Source organism: Corapipo altera, unplaced genomic scaffold, assembly GCF_003945725.1.
Source record: "Corapipo altera isolate COAL_440 unplaced genomic scaffold, ASM394572v1 181b, whole genome shotgun sequence".
Lineage (NCBI taxonomy): Eukaryota > Metazoa > Chordata > Aves > Passeriformes > Pipridae > Corapipo > Corapipo altera.
Window position 1 is genome coordinate 1,792,269 of NW_020884963.1, and position 25,871 is coordinate 1,818,139.

The following is a 25,871-nucleotide window of genomic DNA, read 5'->3' on the forward strand; positions in this document are numbered from 1 at the left end:
ACTGCCTTCATGGCTGGTCTGAGATGGGCTGAGGGGGAAGCCCTCGTGGCCGGTCTGAAGGGACCACCTGAGGGCCAGGCTGAGGCAGAATGTGGGGACCCCGTCACGGCCGAGCTGAGGCTGCTTAAGAACTGCCTTCATGGCTGGTCTGAGTTGAGCTGAGGGGGAATCCCCTCAGGGCTGGGCTGAGGTGAGCTGAGGGGAGACCACCTCATGGCCGGGCTGAGGCTGCTGAGGAACCGCCTTCATGGCTGGTCTGAGGTGAGCTGAGGGGGAATCCCCTCAGTGCCGGGCTGAGGTGCCGAGGAACCGCCTTCATGGCTGGTCTGAGCCGGGCTGAGGGGCCGTCCAGAGGCGGGGTAACGGAGCCCCTCAGGGCAGCTGGGGCGGGCTGAGGGGGGGACCCCTCAGGGCCGGACTGGGGCCGCCCGCAGGCGGGCTGCGGGGACCTCCTCATGCCTGGACTGAGGCGGGCTGAGGGACCCCCTTAGGGGCCGATCTGTGGGGGGCTGAGGGGCGGCTGAAGAGCCGCCCTGAGGGGAGCCCCTTAAGGGCCGGTCTGTGGACGGCTGCGGCGGGCTGAGGGGACACTCTCGGGGCCCGTCTGAACACGGCTGACAAGCCGTCCTGCACCAGGCTGAGGGGCCTCCCTGAGGCGGACTGAGGAGACCCCCCCAGGGGCTGTTCTGTGCCCGGCCGAGGAGCCGCCCCGCGGTGCCGCCCGGGGCGGGTCCGACGGACCCCTCAGGGCTGGCGGGGCGGGGCGCGGCGGGCGGGCGGGCGGGGCAGGGGGGGCGGAGTCTGCGCGAGGCCCCGCCCCTCAGCCCCAGCCCCGCCCGCGCTGTCAGAGGCGGCCGGTCCCGGGCAGGCTCGGGGCGGCCGCGGGGATGCGGCGCTGAGCGCTCCGGCTGCCGGTCGGTCTGTCCGTCCTTCCGTCCGCCTCCCGGTCAGTCACCCCGCACGCCGAGATCCCCTTCCCGCAGCCCATGATGTGCCTGGAAAGCGACGGCTCCTCCGGCAGCAGCCCGGGCTGCGGCGGGCGGCTGCGAGCCGGCGACGAGGAGGAGGAGGAGGACGGCGAGCGGGGCTGCTGCGGCCGGGGCGCCGAGGGCGAGGTGCAGACCCTGTCGGGCAGGATGAACCCGCCGGCGGGCGGCAAGCACCCCGACCGCCCCGCCGCCCTCCGCAAGGCGCCGAGCCTCGGCCGGGCCCGGGTGGCGGCCGCCGGCATCCTCAGCGTGGGCAACGTGCTCAACTACCTGGACCGGTACACGGTGGCAGGTGAGCGCAGCCCCCGCCCTGCCCGTCCCCGGGGGCGGCCGCCGCCGTGCCCGGCGCTGTCCCGGCGCGGGGGGCGGCGGGGATGGAGCGGGGCCGGCGGGAGGGATGCGGTCGGTGCCCATTGTGCGGCCCCTCCGGTATTGTTCTCTAGTTTGTGCGAATTTTATCGAAAATAAGAGGAGAGCCCTTTGTTCGTGCGGGCTGGATGGCGGAGCCGGCGGGGTTCGGGAGGCAGCGGCGGCGGGCAGAGGGTGCTCGGGGAGGTTCGGGGGGCGGTGGCAGCCGCGTTATCGATCCCGGCACAGGGTGACAGGTGCGGCCGCGGGGACACGGGCTGCGCGAAACGGGGACGCGAGCGTGTGTTCGGGGGCGAAAATCGCAGCGAGGCAGATCGCCCTTCGCTTTGTTCCTGCGGAGCGCCTGCAACACCCGGCTGTCCTTCAGCCCTGTGCCAAGGAGGGTCCCTTCCCTGCAGAACTCCCGGGCAGGTGACAGCAGAGCTGGCAGGAGCGGGCGCAGGAGGAGCCGCCAGGCAGCTGCAGTGCACTTTGCCAAGCTCGGTTTTCTGGAGGTAAACACTTTAATATGATGCGCTGAGGGATGCGTGACCAGCAGCGCTGCGTGAAGCGCTGTGTGCCTCGGTGGGTACTACTACTGCGAGGCTCAGCTCCGAAATAAATGTGCATTGGGATGTTAACTGTGCCATCCCTAGAGAGGACTCCTCCTTCGTTCCTTCCCAGCAGGGAAGGAGATCATCACTAAACTTTTCCTGATTAGAAACGAAGTAGGCTTGTTGGTAATCAACTGTCTCATGTCATTAGAATATAATGCATATTCTGTGTTTGGCAATACTGATAATTTTATCTTCAGAGTTTATAAAGGGGTTTGTGCATGTATAAATTTTGCTCTATGCATATATATGTTTTAATCACTAGGACTCGATGTGGTGTTAAGCAAATCAGATATTTGTTTATGCTGCATTAAAATAATGTATGTTTGTAGGGCAGTGATAGAGTGCAAGGGACATAAATTTAGTCACTATTGTCAGAATAAGTTGGCCAGGCTGTATTTGTTTTGTCTGGAGTAGGGAGATGGGGAGGATTAGAAGGAAAATTTAGCTGCCACTGTTGTGGCTTTTTGTATTATTATTTGCAGACAGGGCTTGCTCCTTCAGGAAATGTAAAGGCCAGTATTGGGAGGTATTGAGTGCTCGGCTGGTAGTCAGTCTGCTCCAGGAGGAAGCTTGAAGATACAAGGTTAACCTGTTATTATTGAAGGAAATTGTAGTTTGTTCCCTTGCCCTCAAATAGGAACCTCTCTAGCAGAGAGTTTTACTACAAAGCACCATTTTCCTTCAATGCACGGAAAGTTTCCTTTTTGGGAAGCTATTTCCCCCTCGTGCATACTTAAAAAAAAAAAATCATAACTCATTATCTAGTTCATCTATTTGCTGTAGTACTTTCAGCAAGACCTTTGTCATCTGGTTTTTCCCCCTGCAAGAAATGAAAGCAGCATCTTTTCTGGGAAGGCTGGAAAGTGCCTGACCAAGCAGAAGATAAAAATGCCTGCCTACTGCAGTGTGGCATTGCCAGTCCCAGTGCTATGATTGCCAGTGTTTGCAGGATAAACTCTGCTTTTGCAGTGCTCAATAACTGCCCCGTGGAACTTATCTGTTAACATTCAGCCTGATATCAAAGGTTTGAGATCTCAGACATCAGACTTGCCCCTGGGGACAGAATCAAACTTTGCATGGCCTTTTTGTCTTCTGTCAATTGGTATTTACTTTTCAAACTGGTGTTTTATAAAGTGCTAATCCAAAACATGGAATAATTTAAATCCAGTCTAATAGGAGAGCTGTGGTAATAAAAATTATATGTTTTGAGCTCAAAACTGACCTGATTATAAAGTCTTCTCTGAAAGCAATCTTTGCTTTTGTATTTTGAGTCTTAGTGCATACCACATGCTTATGTGATGTGCACTTGCAGATGAATCAAGCTGGCACTTTGAATATTCAGCTCATGTCTCAAGACAGGTAATAATTAGTGAATACAACTCTCCAGACCTTCAAAGTACATTTCAAATATGAATTGTTGCAGCAACGTAATAAGGGATTTTAACACCAGCCACATTATGGCAGGGGAAGTAGCATCAGAAGTTATGATTTACCTGAGGCCAGTGAACTGTTGTGAGAACTGGAGTTAATTTCTGGTTCCAGCTCCATTTGAAACAAGTGTTAGAAGAGCATCAGTACCAATGGAGACGGGTTCCTGAGGATCTGTGTCTCAAGGGTGATCCCTCCTGTGGGTTCTCTGACGTCAAATAGGAGTTGACCTTTGTCATTAACCTTTCTCTTCTTGTCTTATGAGAGTCTCCCCTCTACCCAACCATTTATTTTTTTTTTTTAATGGAAGTGTTGGGAGCTTTGGGACATCTTCCTGCTGTCAAATTTAGTCAAAAGCAGGTCAGTGGCCTCAAAAGCAATTAGTAGGCAGCTGACAGACAGATAAAAGCAAACAGAGAATCCAATTGTATGGGCACAGTACTACAAGTACAATTTCTATTTTACCTGAGAACTTGACTGCAGTCATTTTGGCCTCCTAAAAATAAATGCAAGTATAAGAAAAAGTATATATTTAGTGTGTATGTATATATATAACAAGTGTATGCAAGTATATATTTAGTATATGTTTAGTCACTAGGAAAAAAGATCATATACAGAGTTATTTGGTCCAAATGTAGTTCCCTGGGTATCTTCCACTATTTTTTAACATCTCCACACAGAAGCTGGATAATACATATCCAGTCAATGCAATAGCATCTTATGTAAGAGAAAGAACTAGGCTGACCCCTGCTATAGCACATCTTACTTTATTTAAAAAGAAAAGCTTTTGCCTTACTACAAAGTAAACAGCAAATGTGGTATTTTGTGGTGTTTGTGCTCTGGACACAAGAGCACATTGTGTATCATGAGTTGTTCTTGGGTAACCTTTTTTCAGGTGCAAGACACAAGAAAGTGGCTGCCAGTTTTCCTGGTTTTGGCTTAATGACTTCCCAGTTTGGACTAAATGAGTTTAGGATGGGATGTGACTTCTGGTATCTGGGACAGAACTTGGGAGCAGTTTTCAAGACAGAGGACTTATCAGCTTCACACCTGACACTGAGTTGCAGCTTTTTTGGGAATACATGGTGAAACTGGGCCTCCACCAAGGACTGGCCTGTTTCTTGTGGTTTAAGTTTATTCCAGTACTTTAAAAATAAAAAGCCTGCACTGTAGCAGTGGATATTTCAATAATGTCCTTATTTTTACACGGAGTTGGGAATTTCCACTGTGTGTGGAGTATGTTAAAATATAATGATATTTGGGAGAAGCTGTCCCAGACAAAAAGTGGGAGTGCCTCCCACTGTGGCTCTTGGAAAGACTGAAAACTGTGCTGAGCATTACCAACTTGAAGGGAAATGATCCTCTGCAATTTTCTTAATAGGTCCCTGATCAGCCTGAAAACAGTTGCCTGTGGAAAAAGCGTTCTTTCAAGAGCTGTGATGTTTTGCTGCTGTTAGGAAAGCCAAGAGTGAGGACAAGGGAGAACAAGCAGCAATGAAACCATTGTAGGTTTACCTGTGAAACTGCAGCATTTCAGCCACCTGGCGATGCTGGGACACATCTTCTTCCTTAATGAAGTTTTGGGAAAAGTCATCTGCCTTTCAGAAGCTTGGAATGCGGTTTCACAATTATTCCATGGGTGACCTTTTACTGGTGACGATGAAAACAGTGTTGCTTCATTAGGGTGTCACCTCCACCTTCTAATTCAGATGCTACTTCCTGGCATCTCTGTAGTGCCTTTAATTTAAAGGTAACGATTTAATTAAGCTGGAGAACTACCCAGCAAAGTAAATGAGTCTCACTCTCCCACTACAGAAGGGGAAACCGAGTTGTAGAGCCATTTGCCTGTGGTGATGGAGTTAGTGGCAGAGCCTTGGCTGGTATCAGCTCATCCTTGAGGTTCTCCAGTCCTGTCACACAGTAAGTCACAGGCTCTGGTCTGCTGGGTTTGTCCTTTAAGTGTCTGCAACTTACTAATAGCCATATTTGTGTTAATTAGCCTCTCATTACAACACGTAGTTGCAAATCAAATGCCATTCTTTGAAGACACATGCATGCAAATGATCGTTGAAAGTCGACAGTCGAGTTTCAAACTATGTTGTAGGAGCCCCAGCTGAAGGGTTAGGAAAGGTTCAGCACTAACTCTCAAGTGCCAAGACATTCAAGAGGTTATGAGCCAAAACTGCTTCTTTTTACTTGTGAACTCATGTTTGTGATTGTAACATGTCACCTGAGAGTGTGCTTCCTACTGAATGAGCTTCGTGCAGCCTGAGATCCCACACGGAATGGGATAAAGAGAGCCTTGTAACAAGACTCAGTGCTTACAGCTTCAGGGAGGAAACCATGAAGTGGCAGGCAAGCTCTTCATTCTTCTGTCTCTTGTTGAGCTGATCTCAGCCCAGGACTGAGCTGTGGAAGGACTTCAGTGCTGGAAAATATTAGAAAATAATATTGACAGAATGCACTCGAGCAGCAGTGCCAGCAGCTCACACATGGGAAAGCTTGTGAAAGGATGACAGTGTTTCACTTGGACAACAGGTACCTGTGACTGGCTCAAAGTTCAACAAGTCCTGCACTGGGAGCAGAATTTAGGACTGAGCCTCCTGCACTTCAAAAGCAGGTGACAAAAAGTGCTCAGCAGCACGATGAGGGGACTGTGTAGCAGCATCTAATTCCCTGCTGCTGTGTTTTCCCTCTGTGATGGGCTTTATTGCAGAGTCTGCTCCTTCCTGTTTTCCAGTTCTTAAGTGAGTTGGCAGAATTTGTTCCAGAGCACTTTACATTTCAAGTGAAGTCTTATTATGTTTAATCACGGTATTTTTTCTTCCTTGTGCTGTAACTCTGCCAGATTGTGACTATCTTTGTTATTACGGGCAGATTTTCCTGTTTGACTCCGAGATCCTCTTTCATGCATGTTGATTAATTTTATCCCCAAAGCATCCAAGCCATCACAGCCAGAGAATGTGGCCCTTATTGCATGGAGTTAAGATCCTCATAAATATTGAGTGTGTTCTTAAGAATAATGGGATGATCTTATTAGTCCCTTGATCTCCCCGACTGCCAATATCAGAAGCTTTGTGGTCAAAAGTGTGGGAATTCTGTAATCATTCCTTCGGGACTTTTCAAATACCAAACCAAGCTGTAATAGGGTTAAATTCCATCAGCCAACTTGTATAATTAATAGGAACAACTGAAAATATTTAGTCTTTATTTCATCAGAAGCAAATGAGGTGCTGGTTAGGAAGCATGGTGGGTTACAAAGTTCAGCAGATGTTGTTAAAAACTGGTGAATTTTCCCCTAATATGGCATCCCATAGGTCTTCCCTGGGCTTTCAAGTGCTGAGGAACTTGTGATTGAAAGGTGTTATAACATTGTCTGAGTGAAACAAGGTTTGTAAAGGTCTTGAGGTTCCTTACAACTGTTGCTAAAAGCTCCTGGTACCTACGAAGGAGATTCAACGGGAATTTTATTTTACAGATAGAGAGTAGGAAATTTGGAGATCTGAACTCTTGCTGAGCTGTTGCTTGTTTGCATCATCATTGCTTGGTGTGTTTTATAGACCAGGACATGATTGTGCAGCTTCTACTGGAGCAGGTGGTGGCCCCAAGGTACTTCTGATCCACATCTCTCAGAGATATTGGAGAGCTGTAGGCCATGGATGGGAGAGTCTGAAGGAGACAGGAGGCAGCACTGGTTAGTGAGGGGCTCCAGGAGATGAGCAGATATGACTTATTTTGTGGGCAGCACAGCCAAAGGGTGAGGAGGGATTCGAGGGAAGGGCAGCTTTCAGCAAGTGTTTGCATCTCCCAAGCCCCATGAGCATCATAAAAACAAAGGATGGAGTTGTCTGCTGGGAATGGATAATGGAGGATGATGCCCTTCTGGCTGAGAGAGTTTTGTAGAAATTGGAATTATGGATGTAGGGTGATGAGTGTTCTGGAAAAAAATCATGTGGGCTCGAAATGAGTTCTACAAAGGACCTATGAAGTGCCTGAGGGGACATGGAAGTTAATAGGACTTGAGCAAAATGGGCTTGGGCTCAGAGCCCAGAGAGGTGTAAGTGAGGTGAACAACACCCCATGGTTTCCAGAGGACTTTGGCATGGCCATCTCTTGAAAAGTGCATTTTTTGGGGGAATTGGTCTGAAAGTCAAGAGGCAAATCTGAGACAGGTACAGGTAAAATAAATGAAAAAACCCCTCAGACAACCCAAACCAAACAACAAACCCCCAAACCAAACCATTACTTGTGAGTCCTTAACTATTAGACCCCCACTTTGAGCCTGGGGCTGTAAATCAGCTCACCCTGTTCCTGGACTGGACAAGTGCTCGCCCTGGAGTTGGTGAGCACAGCAGGCACCTCGTGCACCTTTCCCCTCCACGCATCTGTTTGCATTGTTATTTTGTGGGTGTTTCTGTCTGATGTAACCCAGCTATTTCTGTAGGGTTGCAGGGAAAGGAAGTGAAAGGGAGGGAGCACTAATTTCCCCGCTCCTGGTTTTACAACAGTACATAAATAATCAGGAAAGTGAGAATGTATGGGATCCTGGGAGACTGAAGGGAGGTACAATCCAGCACTCCTGTGGCCATGACGTTGGACTTGTTGCCAGTCAGGAGTGGCTGAAGGTCACTTTTGGAGGGCTCTTGAATGAGCTGTTCAGGGTGCTCTGGTGGGCTCTCCCCCCTCCTCAAGGTGCTGTGTTTCACAGAAGCCTCCACACAAGGCATGGCTGGGAATCCCCACGTTATCTCCCGCTGTGTAAAATGACAGAGTAAGGAATTGGGTCCTTCTGTCAGGCTGATCCTTCTGGACAGCAGTGGAGCATGTCATGAGAGCAGTGTAGGAGCTCCCACTATTCCCTACTTCTGGTTTTTTAAGGGAATAAATATCAGTCAACCTTCTCCAGAACTGTTGATCTCCTACCACAACTGAAATCAGAGAGTAATTTCAACTGAAGAGAAGGGAGAGGAAATACAGAAGAAAAACTCAGCTTTATGCCTTGCCAGACCTAAATTTAGGCTTCAGAAATATGAACATACCAGGGTTATGTTGTTGGTGAATGATATTATCTCCTACAGAGTTTTTCTGTTTGTTTCTTTGTTTATGGGGTTTTTTTTTAATACCTTTCTTATGCTTCTGCTGGTGGCCAGAACAGAAGAGCAGAGGGAAAAGCCCAGGGTTTATCCATGGAATAGCTGCAGTAGCAGCCTGGGGCTTGGCTGGCAGAGTGAGAGAACCCTGTGCTGGAATGAAAATCCTTTCAGCCTTGGCATGTGATGATTTTTTTTTTTTTATTATTATTATTTTAAGGCTGTGCTGAACCAAAACTGCAGTAATCCATCTTACTCCTTGTTCAGGCTTCTGCCAATAATTATGTAAATAACAGATCACAGTTAATTATTTGTTTCATAGCTTCCCATTTTCTGTATTTGTGTTAGAAACATGTCATTATTGTGTTAGGATGCCAGGCCTGGGTTCTTGGCCACATGGCAAACAACCAGAGTGGGTGAACTGACAGTGGCAAAGGGCCTCGTGTCGCTGTGAAACCTGCAGGGCCCAACTTGAACCTGCCTGAAGGTTGACTCTGATTCCCTGCCTGTGCTGGGATTTGCTGATCTGAGCTCTCTGCATATTCCCCTTCCAGAGGAGGGATCCTTTGGGAGGCTTTGCCAGCACAGCAGTTTGGAGCTGGAAGGGGGGGTCTTGTCCCGTTGTTGATTTGCAATTTTCCCTTCTTTCTGCCTGTCACCTTTTGCATTTCCTGGTTAGTGCCCGTGTGGTGGTGATGACCTTGAGTGTTCTGCATTTATCCTGGCTCGGGTAGTTGCTTTAGTCCAGCTTTGCCACCAGGAGGGTGGTTTGGGAAGTCCACAAATCCCTGTGTGCTCTCTCTGTGTTCCTCTGCAGCGAGCCTTTTCATTTGGAAATGTGAGACTGAAAAGATTTCTTTGCTAATAATTTTCCTTAAGACATTGGATTTTCATGCTTACATTGCCAGTTGGTTTTCTCCAACACACCTGTGCTTGTGAACTCTCTCCCAGCCAGAGCCACTGTGGCTGGGCAGGGGGTAAATACTCTGATGTGACATCAGCTGCCCAAGTGCCACTGCAGTCCAGGCTTTGGTCCTGGGGCAGGTTGGTGTACGAAATGTTGGTTGTGAGACACTGAATCAGGGCTGCTGAAGTGCCTTGGGCCAGGCACTAATTTTGTGCAGTTTCAGGCCTGCTGTTGGTGCTAAATAATAATTAATATGGAATTGCAGCACTATTAATAAATTCCAGCTGTGCAAACTATGCAATAAGGAGAAATTATTTCTATTGCACCAGCGTGGCTCATAAAGAGGGGTCACTGCCCGTGTTGGTGTGCTGAGCTATTAGAACTCAGGTGCTGCTGCAGTTAGACCAGTGTGGAAGCATTTCTAATAGTCTTGTTATTTCCGTCTGGCAGCCTGAAATGCTGACTAACTTTCGGGATAACAATCTTTTGTATATTCAGGAAACAAAATACCCAAGGGCCACTGGTGACTGACAGCTCCGGTGCTCTGATTAAAACTGACAGTTCCTGATCAGCTCCATCTTGGATGTGTTAGTTCCTCCTCTCGTGGGGAGGAGAAGAGGGAGGACAAAAAATGATTTCATGTGGTAGTATTTAGGATATGAGGTGCCTTTTTTTTTTTTTTCCCTTTGCAGTTTTTCAGGAATTTGTAAGTCAAAAGTATCCGAGCAAGGTACCTGAGTATTAGTGCTTGGAAGGGCAAACATTGATCTCTTGGTGATGACTTTCCTATAACAAAATACAGCAAATACAGAAATATTTTCCTATATATATTCCTGTAACAAAATAAAGAAAATATCTGCCCTTCTCCCCAACAGCGTTTCTTAGCTCTTGAGGGAATAACCAACTTTATTTCATTTACCTCTGTGTTTATTTAATCTAGTTTTTGTACACAAGAAGTGAGCAGCACTTCCCCAGCACGTGCTGCTGTGGGCTTGTGGGCTCTGTGGTGTGCTTTGAACTGTACTGAAGTGCTGCAAAAGCAATAAAATTAATGAGTTTTTCCTTCTCTTGCCTATTTCGTTGTAGCAGGGTCTTGGTAGAACTGCTAAAGTTTGGTGTCACTCGCTGTTCCCTTCATAAAACTTGTATTTTTAGGGAGTGGAAATTTGCACCTCTCACGTGTTGGCAAATTCCAGCTTGGCATCAATGGGTGTTGCTCACAGTTATTTTGTAAGGTGGGATGTGTGACCAGCTCTGGAAGGTAGAGCACTGTTTATATGTGGTTTAACATATTGGGTAGACCTTTCAAGACTTAAGTAAGTTTTGGGTCATACTCTCAAGCCCCTGGGCTTGGGGGCACTGGAGGAGGGGGGGCTCTTAGAAGCTAGAAGACCTTTTCAATTAGAGTTAGAATTACCTGTGTCCTTAAAGGTGTGCTGAGATGCACGTGGTATTAAAGCACATTTTTATTAGCAATTTAAAAGTGTGGACTACTTTAAATTATTACAAAGCTACCAAAATTTTCTTGTACTGTGGACCAAGAGAGTTGCAACGGTGACTGAAGAAGAGAGAAGTAAATCACTTTTCCTCTGCATTTCATTGTGCTTTTAAAACTTCTGTTTGGAGGTGGCTCAAAATTATTAATGCTCCTGTAGTCCCATTATGTTCAAAAATATGTGATGGTTTAAATGTCAAACTGCACCTCACTGCAAGCTTACATTTGCCTCACAAGTGTGCATTTAAATCACTTGCATTGCTGAAAGCCACTTAACAAGAATAAATTAGCAGTGGAGCTGATGTTTGAATAAAAACAGGAGTTATGTGAGTGGCTGGAGAGAGCTTTCTGTCTGTAAGCACACGCAGCACAGGCTGAATCAGGATTTAACATTCTTGATTTCAATATTTAGTCAGGCTCTATTTATACCATTTTCTGTGTGAATGGGAGATATGTTCACCCCCATTTAGGAATTACTGGGCTTTGTAACCTGATGAAGTTTGGTTTTATTCGCTCAGACTTGAGCAAATGAAGCACAGGCAGCTTCAGTCCTGAGTGGGAGAGGTTTCCTGGGCCATCCCAGGAGCAGGAGGTTTGTGTGTTCAGCAGTGGGAGAGCTCGGGTTGTCCAGGCAGTCAGAGATGTTCAGCCCCTGGTCTCGGTGCAGAGACTGCCAGAAAACAGCAGGCAGGCTCAGTCTTGGGGTGGCCATCACTAGTTAGTAGATTTAAATCACTGATCTGATAATTAAGCTGTTTGTAAATTCAATTTATCACACTTTCAGCTGGCGAAACTGCCGTTTTTCAGTGCTTCAGTTTTCTTGGTAGCTTAAGACAAACAAAACTTTTGCTTTAGTGAAAGAAGCCGTTGAGAAGAAAATTTTTTAACAGTTTTCCCACTGTTTTCAGGGCTTTCTTTATTCTGCAGGAGCAAGGTTTTTTTATTTCTTTTTTTTTTTTTTAATCAATGCCTTTGACATAATATAGAAGATCCCTGTTTGCAGCTTCCATTCAAACATGTGGACTCCAGTTGCCTCTGCTGGTGTTGAGTCATAAAGGCAGGAGACCTAAAACACAGATCTTACAGTCGTGCAGGAAGTTTCTATTTTAAAAAATAGGTTCATAAGTGTGGTGTTTCTAAAATATATCGGCTCCTTTGTAATTACACACTTCGGATATTAATACATATAATTTTGAAAGTATAATTTAGACTCCGGTAGGTAGTGTCATGACAATTTTAAGGTAGATTTAAAAATATATTATATCTAAATATCTCAAGAGAAATTTTTCTTCTTTAGTGATATTCTTGGGCTTAGTCTGGAGGACCTGATCTAGACTCTAGGTGGTTTTTTTTTTCTGGTTTGGGTTTTTTTTTTTTTTCAGAATGCAATAGAGACTGAATTGTTCTGTCTTTTAAAGGAACAGTCCCTGGGTGCTTCTATGAGATTTCAGGGCTAGAGGGAAGCAAGAGCACACTTTGGATAATTTTAGGTTACGAGTTCTGGTTGGAAAAGTCTCTTGGCAGTTGTTAAAAAGCCAGACAGTAAAAGACTTGGCTGGTGGGGAGCTGGAAGAGTGTGGCACCTACAAGTGTCAGAGTGTGTGTGTGTGTGGTGTTCACACCAACTCCAGACCCTCCTGCTCTGGGATCTATGGCTTTTAACAGATTGGTTTCCCTTTAAATTGAGAATAGTGTCCTTCCAGCCAGAGCTGCTCTGTGGTGTGTGGTTTGCTGAGGGGAAAGCGAGTCACTGTTTGTGTCCCAGAGGCCCCGGCCGTGTCAGAGTGCCCCTGTCATCTCGCTGGGGACCCTGCCCAGGGCCCTGTTCGTTCCACATGGGTGCCTGGGGGGTCCTGGCTCCTTCCCTGCCCTCCCTCCCCTCCCTCCCCCGGGCTCTCACTCGTGTGTGATCGAATCAAGCAGTGGCACAGCCCCAGAGCAGAAGAGCTGCTCTGTTTGGAGCCGTCCCTCTCCCATGTGCACACGGGTTCCGTGCTGTGCACCTGCCGTTGCTGGCTGCTGCTCTGACCTCGTGTGCCAGCAGCCTGTGCTGATAAGCCTTCCCTGTTCCTTCTATCCCAATTAGTAGTTTTAAGGACACTTAATTCCTTGCCAGTCTTCTAAAGCTTGTCTTTGTCCACCAACGCTCTGTGTTATATTTGTATGGGGGCCAGGGGCAGAGAGCTGTCAGAGCACAGAGCACTGCTGGAACAGGCAGTGTTAGGAGGTGTCTGTTAAATAGAGAAAGGCAGCAGCCCAAAACACCAGCAATTGCTGGGCAGTGATAGCTGTGAGGCTGCTGTGTCATTGGAGCTGTAGCAGCCACTTGTGCAACGCTGCAGATTTCTCTTGGAAGGTCGGTAAAGCCTTTCTTGCCGTTTCTGTTGGGCTCCTTGGGCATTGTGCCTTCTCTGGGGTACAGGGCTGCTGCCCTTTTCCTCTGTGCCAGCCCCTCCTGGCCGAGCAGCTGCACCCTGGGCAGGGTCCAGGGGCAGCCCCTGGGCTGTGGGACTTGCCAGGGCTGCCTGAGCCCTTCCTCTGTGCTCCTCACAGTCTGCTGAGTCCCTTGGAATCACACCAGCTCTGAAACCACTGCCTGCATCACTGCCTACAGGGTGTCTCCTTATCTCACGAAGCCATCTCATTTAAACATTTTACACTTCAAAGTATTGACTTGTTTCAATCCAGAGTTGTTTGGTTCCACACAGACTTGTATCCACTCTCTTTCTAGCACTGAAGATTCCTGAGACAGCATTGGGCAGGGGAGCTTTATGAAAGCCCAGCTTAGATAAGCAGCAAACTGTGGAGTTTGGTTTCCTTTGGGGTTCATTGCTGCAGCCCCCTCACTGTGATGGATAATTTTCCTGTGATGGAAAATTTTCACATGATGGATAATTTCCATTTGGGCACTGGATGATGCCCCTCTGGCTGGTGGGTGTTTGAGGTGACAGTACCCATGGAAGGGAGGATCTCTGCTGGAGCTGGAGAACACTGGTGGAACCGAGCAGGGTGCAGCCTCCCTCGTTGCTTCTGCTCTTGCATTGTTAAAAACGTGATAATCTTTTTAGCTGCTCAATCTCTCCCATTGATAATTGCTAAATGCAGTTACTTATGTACAAGCAAGCTCAAACAATGGGAAATATACGAAATATGAAGCCTTTCTTTGTGCTGGGGTGGGAACATTCATCTTGCTGTGGTGAGGAATGTTCACCTCTTGTTTCCGAACATTGTGTTCAGCAGATGAGCTGTTTCCTCCTTCTCCTTCAGGTTTTGGTCTCTCCATTGGAGGCAGGGGCTGAGAGGCCATGCCTGGATGGGCTGTTAGAGTAATTATCCCAATGAACAGGCATGGCTTTAAAGATGCTGTGGTGTGATTTTATTGTTATTGAGTGGAGCAGGGTGGAAATTGGCTTGGTTCTTGTTTTGTTTTTCCATAGCTCAGTCTATTGACATGTAGATAAGGGAGAGTCACATTGAGAAAGAGCTGCCTTTTGACTCCAGCACTGTCCCCAACTGGGGAGAAGGCTGAAGAATGCAAGGGAACCTAAAAAAAAATAATCCCATAGCTGACAGCCTCCTGTCAAGCAGCATGTTGGCAAAAATGATGGAGTTTTACCTCTGCTGGGTGACTCTGTCACTGTTGAATAGTGAGAGAACCCCCCTGCACAGGCAGGGGCACGATTTTACACATCCTAAGGTACAAGAGTAAGTTATGGGGAAACTCTTGAAACATAACTTCTTAAACAGTTACTCTCAGCCCAATTTCATGGAAACTTTTCCAACAAAACAAATACAAAGTCTCTTTTTTAAAAAAAGCCCTTAAAATAGAGACGAGGTTAAAAGGAGACCGTGTCTAATTTTGTTAGAGTTGTGGCCCTAATTTGTCGCTTCTGGTGACTTGAATTCCTCACAAATTGCAGGTTTGTCTGCAGCTCTGTAATTCCCACATGCTGTAATTTTGCCCTTGGAAACGTTGGCCAGGGGCAGCTCTCCCTTTCTGAGCTGGAATTTGGAAGGCTTTAGGCTCTTCAGCGTGGTCTTCCTCCGTGCAGTGGAGGGGGGGTGGCCTGGCAGGGAGGACTGTGGGTTGTGCTGGGACAGAAACCCCCCAGGATTCCCCTGGGAAGGCCGTGGGATGAGCAGGGCTCTGGGGTGCAGGAGGTGTGAGTGAAGGCAGCACCTGGGTTGCATGTTGGCTGTAAAGGTTGTGTTCTTTGGCAGCAGTGTAACCATCCAGCAGAAGGATGATCTGGAGAACCAGGCTGTCTTCTTCTAGGACACCTCAAAATGTGACTCTGAGAGTTGCTGCAGGAACAATTCTGAGGTGTTTGCTATGATAAAAAAAATCCAAGAATCTTCCAAATCATGTTTTCTGCTCTTTAATTCTTATCATTTTCACTCTCGTGACCAGAGACAGGACTCAAGGCAATTTGGGATGAAGCTGAGTCAGGGCAGGGTTAGGCTGGATATCAGGAAAAGCCTTTTTACCCAGAGGGTGGTTGGGCACTGAACAGGCTCCCCAGGGCAGTGGGTACAGAACCAAGGCTGGCTGAGTTCAAGAAGTGTTTGGACAACACTCTCAGGCACGTGGTGGGATTACTGGGGTGTCTGTGCAGGGCCAGGAGCTGGACTGGATGATCCTTGTGGATCCCTTCCAACTCAGCATATTCTGTGATTCTGTGATTCTCTCAGCTGCTGGAAGGGTCAGATATTGCTGTGAGCCTTTGGGTGGTTTGGAATCACTAACCACATGCTTTGAGGTTGAGCTCGCACCCAGTCTCTTCATTTTAAGCTGTATGTTTAACTGTTGTGTCACAAACTAAAAGAATATATTATTTATTATCAGATCTGGGAACTTGAAAAGCTGAGATGAAAGGAGAGATGGATCTCAGTTGCACTTTTGGGTTTCACCTTGGTTTGGAGTCCTGAGAAATTAAACCTTATTTTTTGTTGTTTGCTTTTTCCATCAGTTTTATCCTTTGGGCATCCCCTGTTTTAATGATCATTACTACACTTGGTATGGATCTCTCAAGTAAGAGGACATGGGGGTATGAACTCCAGCTCAGCCAGACCCAATACACTAGTAAATGGAATTAACCAGTTATTCAGATCTTTAAGGGCTTATGATGTAACTGAACCTGTGGATGGAAGTCACTCCTGAAGTACAAAGATAAGCTCCAGATATTTTTCACTTTTCTGCTCAGCTCTAAAATTTAACAGTGTTGATGCTTACTAAAGTAGTCACAGATGCTGCTTAAACAAATCTGAGAAGCCTGGGGAGGGCTTTTTGGTTACACACTAATTATGTATTATTTCCATTTACAGTTATTGCAATTAAGGACACAGTTTGTGCTGGTTATGAGCACACAAGTAACAGTGAGGACTGTCAGGAGGCTGGGTCTCTCTGCACATGGATCACCTGTTCCATCCCTATGGGTACAGATTCCTTCACTGGCCTCTCCTTACCTGTAATCTCTGCTGTTGGCAGCCCTCAGCTGATAAGGGTCACCATCATTATCTCTGCTTCTCAACAAACTAATGGGGTTCTATGTTGTTTAATATGGAGCAGAATCTGGGCCTGCAGTGTGCTCCTGTGCAGCCCCAGCCATGGCAAAAAGGCAAAAACCACACTCTGGAATTTTAGGGAAGACTGTGTAATTTAAGCAAAATGCTCTGCCTGATAGGCTGCAACTGTTTATTTTTCAAATGTGCCATGGAAATGTTAGTAGTGGGTTTGTATAAAGACATTTGATTGTGAAGGAGGAATGTTTATTTGGGGCTGAAAAGTTTCGGAAAGGAAAGGATACACATATCTTGATCAGAAAGGAAGAAAGCTGGGCTCAAGTCTCTTCATGTTCGTGTGATTCCAGGGCAGTTGCAGAGTGTTTACACTGCACAGCTGAGACCCAGGTTTTACACTTTATTTTCCTATGGGAGAAAGGATAGATGGAAGAAGGAAGAAAGAGCTCAAGCTTGGTTTTGGGCACTGCCATGAAGCGTTGCTGTTTGTGTTATCACAGAGCAGGAGGGGATCCTATTGCAGAAGTCCCTGTGCTCTTCAGCTGCTGCACCCCCATCAGTGGGGCTGGGAGCAGGAGGGCAAGGAAAGAGGATTGGGAAGAGGCTCAGCCATGTCAGGCACACATGGGAACCACAGATGGCCCTTCTTCCAGAGCCACCATCCTGCAGACCTGCCCTGTGCCCTGGGATAACTGGGCACAGCCTCTGCTTTCCCACCCAGCGTAGCACATAAAAACTCCTCCCAAATAATCCCTGCTCACAGTGGAGCTGTGACTTAGTGGTTATTATTAATATCACAGTGTTGGTGAGGATGCTGATGGGCCTCGTGCTTGGAAACCGGGAGCAGCAACCAGAAGGGGCTGATCCCAAAAATGTCTCCTCAGAGAAACAAAGGGATCTTTTCATCTACCTGCTCCAGTGGTTTCCAGGCTGCTGGGAGAGCTCTGATGCTCCCCTTGCTGCCTGTTGTTTGGCAAGGCCTTCCAGTGTGTCAGAGCACCGTGCCCCTGCAAATGAATAGGCAGTTAATTTAGGAATGAGTTGACTTGAATGCCTTATTTCCTTTCACACCTCTTGTTTGCAGCTGATCTTAGTGTGTACTAAAACACGGAGCTTTCCCAGCATTATTCTGAGAGAGTGTGTGTGAAAGGGAGAAAGAGGGTGAGTAAAAATATGATGATGGAGGGCTTTGAAATACCTGTAGTGTGACAGAAATCTAGGATGTGATTCAGAACTTAACAGCTGATATGGACTCAAAGAGGAAATAAATGCAACTCAAAGAGCTGTAAGAGGCTCTGGAACCAGGTTTGGATTAGGACATGCTGCAGCTGGAATAACACGTTTGGTCATTTCTGGAGGCTCACTTGGATATTTGTAGGCAGTAGCATTGTTAAGTTTGTCTTCTAAGGCAAATAAGTAAATTGTTTTCTGAAGGGAGGAGAAAGTAAAGCAGAAGCACAGCTTCCCTTTCCTTCCAGGTGCTCCCTTCCCACTCCACTCTGGGCATGGCCACACAAGGAGCTGCTTTGGCAGGTGACTTGGGGAGCAGCAGCAAGTGGATCAGGGCAGGGCAGCTTTCTGGGAATAAGCAGCTGATAAGGGAGGTACTGGGACACTGCTCATTGCATAAGGAAGGTTAGGCAATTAAATTTTTGTGGGGGTAAAACCCCAGACAATGTCCTTAAGCCATTGGTAGTATTTTGGTAGCCAAGCAAAAGGCAGAGGATTTTATTTACTTGTAGTTTTACAGAGGGCTTGTTTCCCAGCAGTTACATGATAAAGAAGAGCATTGAGTTGGTCAGGACAGAACCTGGAAAAGCCCTCTAAGATCCAGTTGTTCCCCAGCACTGCCAAGGCCACCACTAACCATGTTCCCAAGGGCCACATCTACATGTCTGTTAAACCCCTCCAGGGATGGGGACTCCAGCACTGCCCTGGGCACCTGTTCCAAACCCTGACAACCCTTTCAGTGAAGATACTTTCCATAATATCCACTCTAAACCTCCAGATACCTGTCAGAGGGACAGAAATGATGCATTGCTTTCTTGTTCTCCTTTCTCTGTTAACCTCTGGCCTTGATGTCTTATGACTGAGCGAGGTGTCTGTATGGGAAATCATCATTCTTCTGTTTGCAAAGAAATAAATAATAGTGTGGTGGCAATGTCTGATGGCAACTCACACCCTGCAGATAACAATTGCCACAACTGTGGCCACAATGATGAGTAGTTTGCCATGAGACTTAGAGATAAGTAGCTTTTGGATGTGATTGAGTTGCATTCTGGATTTGGAGCCTGGCTTTTTTCTGTTTTGGGGGATTTTCTGCACAACCATGTGGTTTTGTAGAATTTAGTCTTAAGGCATTCAATAGCAGCTGTTTTGAGGAGAATGCCAGCTCTCCCAGGGGTAAACAAACCCCCAGGAGATGGCAGTTCTTAAATCCTCCTTCTTCAAAAGTTGGGACTGATTCCGTAAGCGTTTCCTCGTGGAATGAGGCAGAGCTTGTGCTGCTGTCAGATGGAAACTAAAGCACAACAAATGTCTGCTGAAGGCTCTGAAAGGATTTGCCTTCTGTGAAGCTTCTGCCTTCCTTGCTGAAGTTGGGGGGGATTTCTCAGAGAATCTCATAGGATTGTTTAGATTGGAAAAGACCTTTAAGACCATTGAGTCCAACCCTTAATCCAGCACTAACCATGTCACCAAATGCCACATCTACAGGTGACTCCCTCTACCTTCATTAACCTCCTTCCTTCAGTCCTACTTTCACTCAAGCTCATACTCTTTACCCTGAATTGGGCCAACTTCCTGCAAAAATAAGTACTTAAAAATTAGATAAGCATAAAGTTTGTTAGAAAGTACCTAGTGGGGGATGAAGAAATCCTTTGCATATGTTTAAACAGTGCTTGCAGTGTGACTGCCATTAGGCTTAGACTATTTTGTGGCTGCTGCTGCTGCTCCACCACGGCAGAAATCTCATTCCAGCTGCGTGTGTGAAGGGTGTAAATATCAGAACCAGCAATTTTCCTCAAGCATTTTCTTTGCATTTGAATGGAGCCCAGGAAAAAAAAGCATCTGATCTGACAAGCAAACCTGATGATAGCTCCAGGAAAACAGTTTTTTTGTTTTTTTGTTTTCCAAGCGATTTCTGCAGTTTTTCCTCCACTCCTCTATTGCACCATTTAGCTGAATGGAGATATATTCTGCCTCTAGCACCCAGCAGGAGCCTTCTGTCTATAGATGTTTTATGCAGTCTTTTCTTTTTGCAGTATCCTAGGGTGCTGTGCCTGAGGTGAGTAATTTTTTTCCTCCTCTCTCCCCTAAAAGTGGCATTAATAACATAAAAGGAGGAAATGATACCAAAAAGAAGATAGGAGAGGGTGGGGCGTGTCTGCATTTGACAAATGTCTTTGTCATCTCCAACACCTGCATCTCTTAACATCTAACATCTCCTGTTGTCCCCAAATGTCTGCAGTCCTCCTGTGGGCCCTTAAAGAAGACAGGGAACAGCAGTTTGTGACCCCACAGGAGATGAATTAATGGTGTTCTCAGAAATCACAGGCCATTTTAAATGCATTTAATTGCAAGAGATTTCTCTCAGTCTCTGCCATTGCAGATATCAAGTTGTATTGCAGACACTGATATGGGCACAGCCAAGTGAAGAAAGAAATCTGAAGTTAGTTCCAGGGTGGACAGGGTTCAGTGTGTGTGTTTAAATAATGGCCATTTAAAGACAAACTGCTGGTCCTGTCTCTGAACACACAAGGAAAATCTGTTCTATTTGGTTTTGGCTTCAGAGTGCAAGGAGCAGTTCTGATTCCTCAGGGTCAGTCCCATCACAAACCCGGAGCGAAATGAGCAGGAGACAAAACAAAACTCAAATCCATCGCTTGGGAATTTGAGTTGACACGAAAGGCAAGTTCCTTCATTTTGGGAGAAGCAGTCCAGCTTTCTAGCAGCAGGGGAAAAAAAAAAAAGTTAAGCTGATTTAGGGAACAATTTTCCTGAATATATATATATCTATATATAGAGAGAGAGATATCTCCTGCAGTCCTGGTAAATATAGGATTTTAGGATTTGATTCTACTTACATGTAGAAATCTCTCATGGTTAAAACAGTGCCTCAGGGAAAGGGATGGGTGGCAACTGTTTTTCCAGCCCAGCTTCTGCAGTGAATAAATGGGTGACCGTGGCCCTTCTGGCTCCTAGCAGGGAGATATATTAGGAGGCTGATATTTTCCATATGTTTGCTGCATGTCTTGGATTTCATGCTACAAGTGCAGCACTGAGATAGGTGTTTAAAAGCAGCAGATACGTGACAGGCATTTCTCCAACCAATTCTGTTCTCTGTCCAACTTTTCAGGAACAACCAGCTATGTGACAGTTCCTCAAAACTGCACCAATTTCCATGGGGAATACCAGGTGCCCTCTGAGCTTGCCTGGGGTATTTAAGTGAGGTGTTAATCAGACTCATTTCCCAGGCAGCTCGGAGTTCCAGGGCTATTTGTGCATTAGCACAAATTATTTTCCCCTTGGTAAATTCCAGTTTTCTATACTTTTTTTTTTTTTTTTTGATCCTTATGAAATTTGAGTCTGTGGTTGGGGGTTGCAGGAGTCTGAAGATGTATGAACAAGACTTTCAAGGTGATCTACTTGTGAGATTGTGCTCCTTGTTGTCATTGCTTGTAATGAGCAGGTGTAGAGTGAGCAGGAGGAGCACAAAGAGCAGTTTTTAATTTTCCCCCAGATTGGATGGCAGGTAAAGAAAGTCTCCTGGCTTGTTTCCCTTCCCAAACCACTTCCATTTGGTCCTTCCTCACTTCCACTTTCTCTTCCCTGCCAAGCCAGGCAGAGCAATGAGTGCTCAGCTTTGCACTTGTGCACAAAGCGCTTCCAGCTTTGCCCGAGAGAGGAAGAAATTGGACAACATAAATGGAATTCTCTTTTGTTTGATTTCCTTCCTCATTGCTGCCGTCATGAACATGTGAAAATTACCTCTAGCAAAACACTTAAGCTGAGATATAATCTGCCAGGGGAATTTGGGCACACAGTACCTGCTTAAAATAACAATAAATTAGACAGTTGGATGCCCTATTCTCAGTGCAGCTTTGAAAGTCTCTGCCTTTAACTATAATTACAAATAAGATTTAAACAATGTCATTTATTTACACAAGCTGGCTGTGAGTCATGGATTGCATCTTCCTAAATTAATGAAAAGATTAATTTCCTCCTGTTTTCATTTCCATCCCCCCCAGAGCTCGCAGACCAAACTGCTCCTGGGGACCCTGGGGTTGAAACCACCCCGGTGCGGAGGCTGGGCAGGAATGCTGCAGCTCCTTGGAGTGTGTTCCTGCTGGGAACACCTGGCTGCCTGTTCAGACCTGCTCCCAGCTATCTCCTGGTGGTTGGGTGGCACTCACCAGGGATGTTGGACTCACTTGAAAGCTCCCTCGCCAGCTTGGCTTTGGCCTCTTGGAAAACAAAGCTGTTTGTGCTGGGGCAGCTCCCCTGTCTATCTTGTCAGGTCCCTGTGGATTTACCTGCCATCCAAATGTGCCCCAACACGTTCAGTGGGGAGCTGCATCCCTGTGGTGTGTTCTCCACTCCTCCCCAGAGCAAACCTCTCTCTTGGGTCAGCGCTGGGGGACTGACACGAGCAGCAGGTGCCCTACAGCCCAACTTCCCAAATACCCAACCCCAAACACCTCCCACACCGTGGGAGTACTGGGATCAACACGATTCCAGCCAGTGCCACGAGCAGGACAAAGTCTCTGGGACATGGCACACTCACACAGGATCTCTGCCTGCTCTCCACCTGCAGTGTGTGTGTCCTCCCCACAGCTGAGTGCTTGTTTTATCTGGGAATCACTTTGTCAGATGGCACCGATTTTTGGAGTTATGACTTCAGTGCTTCCTGAATTTGCTGTAAATCAGTATCAGAATCATTTACCGTAAATTTACTGACCACACAGGCGTTTTGCAGCACTCCTGTGCGTTGCTTTCAATACCCAGACAACACTGAGGTTTGTTTTCCCTTTTGCCTCAGAGTGGCACCGCTTTTCTTTTATTTCATCCTCTCTGTATTATGCAGCATTTTAATGGGCTTACAACTCAGGTGCTTTATTTTCTGGTCAACATCTATATCAAGAATAAATGATCAAAGGGATTGACGTGTGTTCTGAAAGAAGAACCTGTGGTACCACTGACTGAAGTGCAGGAGCAAAGAGTGGGGTTACTGGCTGTCCAGAGTTAGGACTGAGTTGCCTTTTAATTTTGAAATGGATTTTTTTTCTTTTTCTTCTCTGTTCAGTGAGAAAGGATGTTCACAGGACCCCAACAGGCTGTTTCTTCAAAGTGCCTTGTGTTCCATACAAGCATATTCTTCCTGACCCCATCTCTTCAGCTGTTTAGGTATTTCTATGCAAAAGCTGGGTGTGGGTAGGAGGGAAAGATAAATTCTCTTTGCTTTAGTTCAGTGATAGTCCCTTATGTGCAACACCTGTGGCTGATCTTGATTATCTCTGAAGATTTAACAGCTTTCCATTTCACACCTAACATCCTGAGATAAGGATTGGGAGTTAGGGACTATCCCAAAAGCCACGTTTTATTGGCCAGTTATGGAACTGCAGGTTATGAAACGTCATTGCAAGAAATTCTGTTAGGTCTGGTTTTCACCAAAGCTGTGGGATGTTTTATCTTACAAAAAGACTGACAATGCTGATTAACAGAAGAGAGAGTTGTAAGAGACATGGATAGCACACACATTCCTGAGGTTATGGGTGCAGTGGGGTAATGCTGCTGGATTGCTTCTGCTTGGAAAGGAGGAGCTGCTGTGGCTGGCTTTGGATCAGTAATTTCTGTTCTGAAACAGAAAGTCACTATGGCACAGAATGTGGCCACTATGACCAAAATACAAAAACTGCAGCAGTTCCAGTAACTGAAGACACGAATTGCAATGGAAGCAGTTTCTTTTAAACAGAGGCTGTTTTGTAAGCCTTTAGGTTGTTCTTTATCCTCCTCCCCCCTGACTGTTTTAATCCATTGGCAATTTTGGCCACACTTGAAGAAGGAAGACTTCTCAAAGGTACTACACTGCTGGAGGTTTCACCGACGTTTGGAGCCAGGGAAACGAGGGAGTCCCTGTAACACGAGCTTCACGTTCATGAGGTGAGAAAGAAACCACAAAGGCAAAAGGTTTTGAACATCTGCCACCTCTGAAAAAGCTTCGGGAATGCTGTCTGGAGACATAAAGCCATAGGAAAACAGGGATCATTAGCTCCACTTTTAGGAAATAACCTTTTGCTATAAACTTGCTGTGAACTGGCTGGTGGGACCTCGCCAAGGCCTTCCTTGAAACAGATGTGGTTTCTCTGTTGTTGCCTCCTGATCTGGTGATTGCTGTCCTGACTCTGAGGTGCACCTGTCATTAAGGAATTAATGCACATTTCATGAGCAGAAGCTGAACAAATTAGAGCCTTTTGCTGTTTATAGTTGAGGGGTGAAACTCCTCCTTTAGCTGTATTGCAGTGTCTCCTGAAACAAGTGGAGGCTGTGTCCTTTACTTCTTCTACTGCGTTGTTAATTATCACAAATTAAGGTGTAGGTGACTTGCTGGCAGCAATTTTTAAAGATCTGACTCTTTGAGAAATGAAGGATTCAATACCACCCTATTTTTTGAAAACCTGAAGACTTTCTGTGCAAGGTGAAAGTGAGGGGGTTTGTGTGTCCTGGAAAGAATGTGCAGTTACTAATTTTTTTTTCCCAGGTTCCTGTGCTCATCTATTTTTTAAGAAGTTCATTACTGAATGCCCCGGGGGAGATTTCATGGAATTTGTATCACTTTGAAATTCACACAAGGAAGTTGGAGTTGGAACTGTATTTGTCACTGGATGATGTTGAATTTAAGTTTGGGATTCACTGAGGTCCTGGAGCGTGTCCAGAGAAGGGAATGGAGCTGAGGAAGGGGCTGGAGCACCAGGAGCAGCTGAGGGAGCTGGGGGGGCTCAGCCTGGAGAAAAGGAGGCTCAGGGGGGACCTTCTCCCTCTCTGCAACTCCCTGACAGGAGGGGGGAGCTGGGGGGGATCGGGCTCTGCTCCCAGGGAACAAGGGACAGGACAAGAGGACACTGAAGCTGTGCCAGAGCAGTTCAGGTTGGACATGAAGAAGAATTTCTTCCTGGAAAGGGTGGTCAGGCATTGGCAGGGGCTGCCCAGAGAGGTGGTGGAGTCCCCACCCCTGGAAGTGTCCAAGGAAGGCCTGGCCATGGCACACAGTGCTCTGGGCTGGGGCACAAGGTGGGGATTGGGCACAGGGTGGACTGGATGATCCTGGAAGTCTTTTCCGACCTCAGTGATTCTGGGATGTAATCCCAGCACGCTGTGGGAAGAGTGAGGCTTCCTCTTTGGCAGAGGAGGAAGCTGCTCCAGGGGAGAGCAGCCCAGGCTGAGGCTTGGGGAAAACTCAGTTAAATGTATGCTTAGATGTATCCCCTTGTGTTTCCCTGCATCCCTTTCCCCTTGTTTCAACAGGCAAAAGTTCCTAAATGAGAAATGCTTAGTACTTCTCAAGACAGAAAGCACTGTAGAAAAGATGTTTTCATTTGCACAAGTTTTTGTTAAATACCCAAGTGCTTGTTAACACATTTTCATTGCAATGTTTCTCACTATGTGCTCACTGTGGTGTGTTTATCCACAGGAAATGTTTCCTTTTCTTCCATCCTGGTCTTCCCTTCAGAATGGCAGTAAACTTTTGGTTCCTTGTTTTGCCTCAGAGGGGTAAAAAACACTGTCAGCTCTGTCATGGCACAGACACTGGTTCCTGTGAAATCAGACCTTTGATCAAAGGTCTGTCTGCAGTATCAGAGGCTCAGCAGCCTTTTTCACCTCCCCACAATCTACAAGTAAAGTTTGGACATGGAAAGTGGTTAAAATGGGTCTTCTTTACCAACAGAGAAATAAAAGCTGCCCTAAATCAGAGAGACTCTCCCCTAATAACAGCAACAACAGAAATGTCCCTGTCTGTTTTTATTTGGGATGCACGTCTTGTAATTAATCTTCCTTCTCCTAATTTCCCTTTCATCTGGGGCTCTTCTGAGCACTTCACAAGAACATAATAACCAAGCCCAACTGTATCTGTGACACACATGATTATTGTTATTATCTTCATTAGGCTAATGCAGACTCTGAAATTCTGCATGATCAAATAACTTACCCAAGGTTAAACAGTGATGTAGTGTCAGGACTGGGAACAGAGCAGCCCTGTCTCCTAAGCCTGGGTTAAATGCAGGTTTTGCTGTGTCATTTGGGAGTGTGCATCACTGTCCTGTTAGCACAGCCCTCCTCACAGAGGTCCTGTGGCAATGCAGCTTGGCCAAATCAAAAACCTTGCTGTGGAGGGTGTTTTAGCTCCAGAAATTGCTGCAACTTGCACTGAATAAAATGCTCTGTGAATAAAACAGGACAAGCCCTGTTTGTGCTGTGAGG

The 25,871-nt window shown here is 46.6% G+C and overlaps 1 protein-coding gene across 3 annotated transcripts in view; it reads left to right on the forward strand.

Annotated features, from left to right (window-relative positions):
* The first annotated feature begins 894 nt into the window (after positions 1-894).
* SPNS2 (sphingolipid transporter 2) overlaps positions 895-25,871 on the forward strand; it is a 132,400-nt gene continuing 107,423 nt past the window's right edge. For all 3 annotated transcript variants that reach the window (XM_027664450.1, XM_027664451.1, XM_027664452.1), the window contains exon 1: positions 895-1,281. In XM_027664450.1, coding sequence (XP_027520251.1) covers positions 987-1,281 — 295 coding nt within the window. In that variant the 5' untranslated portion in view covers positions 895-986. The remainder of the gene's footprint in view (positions 1,282-25,871) is intronic.